General features: G+C 37.5%; 2 protein-coding genes and 1 long non-coding RNA gene across 3 annotated transcripts in view; 1 reads left to right on the top strand and 2 right to left on the bottom strand.

The window, feature by feature from the left end:
- LOC140945825 (uncharacterized) overlaps nucleotides 1-4,874 on the bottom strand; it is an 11,927-nt gene extending 7,053 nt beyond the window's left edge. Inside the window, exons 1-3 of the mRNA XM_073394879.1 lie at nucleotides 4,616-4,874; nucleotides 2,386-2,486; nucleotides 700-755 (exon numbers count right to left, since the gene is read on the bottom strand). Coding sequence (XP_073250980.1) covers nucleotides 700-730 — 31 coding nt within the window. The 5' untranslated portion in view covers nucleotides 731-755; nucleotides 2,386-2,486; nucleotides 4,616-4,874. The remainder of the gene's footprint in view (nucleotides 1-699; nucleotides 756-2,385; nucleotides 2,487-4,615) is intronic.
- The window catches only part of LOC140945809 (solute carrier family 25 member 32-like), a 127,266-nt gene that overhangs the window by 11,123 nt on the left and 111,143 nt on the right, over nucleotides 1-5,000 (bottom strand). The gene's annotated exons all lie outside the window — the stretch shown is intronic.
- The window catches only part of LOC140945835 (uncharacterized), a 66,821-nt gene that overhangs the window by 19,404 nt on the left and 42,417 nt on the right, over nucleotides 1-5,000 (top strand). The gene's annotated exons all lie outside the window — the stretch shown is intronic.

Genomic DNA, 5,000 nt, shown 5'->3' with positions numbered 1-5,000 from the left:
AGAGCTCGGGTCATGAATGCACGTGGTAACTCCACCGACCGAAAAGTAGGGAGGAAAACCGATCCCCAAAAAAATGTGTGTGTTATTTGTAAATACTTTTAGTCATTTTGCCATTTCGAGTTTTAAACATGTCCCTTTTATACTGCTGCCGTAAGCATATTAATAGCTATGATACAAACGTACTTAAGCAAATGTTGCGAACCTTGCGGTTTTGTCTCGGTAACAACATTTTCATTCAAAAATTTTTTTAATTTTTTGGTGTATATTTCTATCACTATATTTTGTTATATATGACTGGATTACCATTATCATTATGGGACAGGTGAGCATGAACATAACACTGTAAACATGTTGTGCTCCCTAAAAAAATTGTCATATTACAAATCCTACCTCCCCATAATGGCAACCTCTCTACAAGGGCCACTTTCTTCCGTCCCCAAGGTGGCCATTGTGGAGAGGTTCGACTGAACACTATATACAAATGTACAAAATATTAATGTAATAATTTCCTAGGAGAGAAGAAAATAGCAGCAGTAGGAGCTCAAACAGACAGGATAGAAGAAAATAGAAAGAATAGAACCTTCACAGCTGTTCAACAGTATTCCCAGCAATATGTATTTAAATACATGAATTCTAATGAAGGTTTAAAATATGAAATCTATACAAAATATTGTTTTGTTCGCTGTTGTAATTACTCACCAGAAAAAGTACAGTACCCATGTAGACTCATTACCCCATACTTTCGGTGTCACACCCTGAAATTAAAAAAAAAAAGGGAACTTGTACTCATTCCTTTAGTTTTTTTTTTTGGCCCTTTTTTTTAAAGCTACTGGGAGAAAAGAAATGAGAAAACACCGTGACAATAATTATAATTAGTATATACACACTCAGTGATCTTGATAATTCAAACAATCTGATTGGTTAGCTATCTCGGACTATGACGTTATATTCACCGCGCTAAGTGGTGAATATAAAGCAGAAAAAAATCGCTGTCGTGAACTGGGTGTTTCGCCAAAGTTTCATAGTAAAGCCTTTTTGACAATACACGAATATCCAAGTGCTGATGACTTTGAAGGCAAGAAAAGACTTCATGGTGTTTAAACAGCGTGATTTATTGTGAAGTGGTTTACTGTAGCTGACTTTTTGTACGCTCGAAGCTATGTTTACCACTACAAAGGAAACGAGGTCGCTTTGTCACTGTTTTGTGATTACGGGATTGTCTGGCAAGACCAATTTTGCCTATAAATAGAAGTTCATTTATGGAGAAAAGAGGAAGGCAAATACAGCTGTATTTTCGAAAACTGTAAGTGCCAGCAAGTTAACAAGGCAAAGAACAGAATTGGGTAGTAATTTAAATTTTCTACATTTTCTTTTAAACCGTTGATGCTAAAGATTACAAAACTCGATACAAAAAGATTAAAACTCTCATTTCCCATGTTTTAAGATACTGTAAAGATCTAACTTTTGCGCATCCACTGTTTACGGCTTCGTGTTCATGCATGAATTCACCTGTCAATCAAACTAATCGTTTTTTTAATGGTTCCCTTTCTGATTCTCTTGAGATCACTTCGTGTGAGTATACTAAAACAAGTTTTCACCACAAGCTCAGTTAATATTGTTGAATAATCCCCTCGACTTCGTCTCGAGGATTATTCAACGATATTAACTTCGTCTTCGGCGAATAATTGTTAATTATTAGCTGGCTTACTTTCCAGGAACAGGAGAAATCTTATCTGGTAAAAGTACTAGGTGAATGGTGTAATAAGAAGTGGATTTCTAGTACCCAAAGTACCGTAAATCCTCTCTTAATAGAGAGGGGGTGCTTATTTAATTTAGCAAAATGCATTAACGAGAGCAAGGTTTCTCGATGACGGACTTGTGGTTACTGGGCGCTATACTGCTTTTTCTAACAATAAGAAAATGGTAACATTTCTCCACAGAGAAGTAGAGCATAAAGTTGAAAAAGTTCAGCACATGAAGTTGGAGGTCATATGGCTGAAGACCAAACACAATATGAATTTCCAGCCTGAATCAACCATAACTGATCAGTCCACGCTAATTGTTTCTGAAGAATAAGGAGGGGAGGGGAGGGGAGGGAGGGGGGGGGTTAAGAGAGAGGGGGACTTTCCTCCTCTGAAAAGGGGGAGCTTATTGAGGAGGGGGAACTTAATAGAGGATTTACGGTATGTGTTTTGTGTGTAAAGTTCTATGGAAAGATTGTTCCCAAAATGAGATAGATCTATCCTTGCTGAAGTCACTGCTTAGATTACCAACTTAATCTTTGAAACTGAAAAATAAATAAATAATCTGCATTGCTCCATAAGGCACAAAAACCACCAAACAAATCACTAAACTGAGGGTTAAGTATGTTGCGAATGTACTAACCTGGTACAACCCCATTAAAACCCCCTGTTCTGACAATGGACTGCGTGCACTGCATCAACTAGACCTCTGTACGCTGGCAACTTCCCACTGCCATCATTACACTGTAAATAATAACAAAAACATTCATATAATAAATAAAGTGATTGTGTGAAACTAGATGCATTAACAAAATTATGTAAGGCATGCTCTTATAAGGTCTTTTTCTTAAATGCAGATAACAATTGCTAATTAAGCCCAAAAATTTCAAGGCTTCAGTTGAATTCCAATCCATGACCACTGTATTTACATGTATAGTACTGCAGTGCTTAACCATATGAGCTACATGTAAGAACACTCATACATTGAGACCAATTCTTCTTAACTCTTGAAGAAAATATTAAACATAATTCCAATAAAAATGATCTACAGAAATACAAGGCCTGTTTTCCTCTTCTCTTTTCTACAGTAGCTTATCAATTTTCTATTTTCTAACTCATCATTATAATATACACAGTCATGTCATCAGCTTGCAAGTAGCATAGGACCCCTTGTCAATAAGGCCGATTGAAAAATGGGTGGAACAAATTTAAGAATAAAACTACCTCCAAGGCTGAAGCACTCCTCAATGAAAAACCCCATGATAACCACCTTATAAATGGCTTTCTTTTGATTGAGAGAGAACATTCTTATGCCTGTGTAGCTGGTGGGATTTTGTACTTATGACAGTTATAAAAGAACCTGTGGTTATTAGGCTATAAAACTATAAGAAGAATGGGCAAAAGCCACTTACAGGGACATCAAGGGGCACTTTTAAACTTTGGTCCCTCCAACTACGCAAGCTGTAATAGCTGGCAATAAAAATTTAACTCATTTATTTTATGCTTGGGGAAGCAAGGTAATATTTTTCATATAAAAAATCAGTGCAATATAAGAAAACCTTCAGACAGATTCACGCAGGCCAGGGTGTACTTATATGACCTGTATTTATGGTTTGGGGAAGGTGTTAAATTCTCATGATGTTAACCTAGTTGCCTTCCGCTTTTTTACAAAATGTCAATTTCCTCCACCACTTCATTCAAACCTACCTACCTACCATCCTCTACTGAACCCATCAGTTTTCCCCTGGTTTGCGCAGGGTCTTACCCCTGGAGAGAGCTGATAACATGTACATCAAGCTCATCATTTACCACATTTTTCTTGACCCTATTACACACCTATTTTGATCATGCAGTGTACCACCTTTTTATGCCACTACAGTTACATGTATGAGTGACTGACTCTCCTAAGATGAGGAAATCTGGAACTCCTAGAAGGCACTCTTTAGTACATAAGTTCAGGATGGGGATTAGTCAATAACAACTGTCAGGAAAATGGGACTAATGGAAATAATTACCGCAATGACAATGATTAGGAATCTTATTGGGGAACCTCTAAAAATGGCCATTGTTAGGACTTGATTTTTCGCCTGAGAGAAGAGTTCAGCTTATCTTTTTAATCATGAGGAAAGGCAAAATCCAACTGAAGTTGACTTTTTTGGACAAATAAATACGTGTACGTCTTAAATATACATGAGGAAGTGTCCGAACCTTATTAGCCTTTTTCGCTTTCTGATTTATTTCATGCTATAGTTTTGACATTCACGCCACACAGCTAGTTGCATATAGCATTACATTTAACATTGCAATTTATAAAATAACTAACGCGCTCTGATTGGCCGAGAGGAGTGTTTGCATGAGAGTATGTAAACATGGTTGTGGCGTCAAGATGTTTTGCTTTTAACGCGCTAATCACACAAGCACAAATTAATTTGAAAAAGTTTTCAAGTTCACAACTCGACAAGTTTACTTTATTTACCCATTCCTTCGTCGGCTGAAACTTGGAAAATCATTACAAAGAAGGTGTGTCAATTTTTTTTTCGCTTAAGCTGACATTTTAATCGAGAAAAATCCGTATTTTGGAAAGCATCTTTTCGCAAAACAAGAACTGATTACGCGTCCAAGACTTCGTGTATAAGACTTTGCGACTTTTAATCAGGACCGTAACAAAGAGTTTGCGCTTTTTCTCGTGAGAGTTATTTTATAAAAGCAATAGAAAACTTTTTCCCGTGTTTGCATAGCCTGATATAAACACTCGAGGGATTGGGAGAATTCACGACAGTTATGCAAACCAGGCTATGCTAACACGGAAAAAAGTTTTCTGTTGCTTAAGCATTTGCACGTTAGACGCACCTAAGTTATTCCTAGTATCTTACCTTGAAACCTAATTTTTATCAGGTCCAGTGGATGCAGTACAAGAGTCGATGTAAAAAACACCTCCTGAAGATGTTCGTAGCGAATAAAACGAGTAACAGAGGGGCTATTTGATGTTAGGGGCACTCAGGAATAGCCAGACGTTCACTCATCGCATTAAATAATTGTTCTTAAACGTTGTAAGCCTCTGGGATACCATATATGAAGAAACTGGAGGCGAAAAACATAGAGGTTCGAGTTTCATCACCCTACATCGTCCGCCATTTTTAAACGCTGTGCTCACCAGTCTCTTTCGGCCCTTTCAGGTGTCGACCCTCTCAGACCCATTCCCCTTTAAACCACAGGAATCCCAACACTCGTTTTCGAGCCTTCACAGCGCTAGAAAAG

Source organism: Porites lutea, chromosome 8 (genome assembly GCF_958299795.1).
Source record: "Porites lutea chromosome 8, jaPorLute2.1, whole genome shotgun sequence".
Taxonomy (NCBI): Eukaryota; Metazoa; Cnidaria; class Anthozoa; order Scleractinia; family Poritidae; genus Porites; species Porites lutea.
Note: the sequence above shows the minus strand (reverse complement) of the source record. Positions and strands in the feature narration are given on the sequence as shown.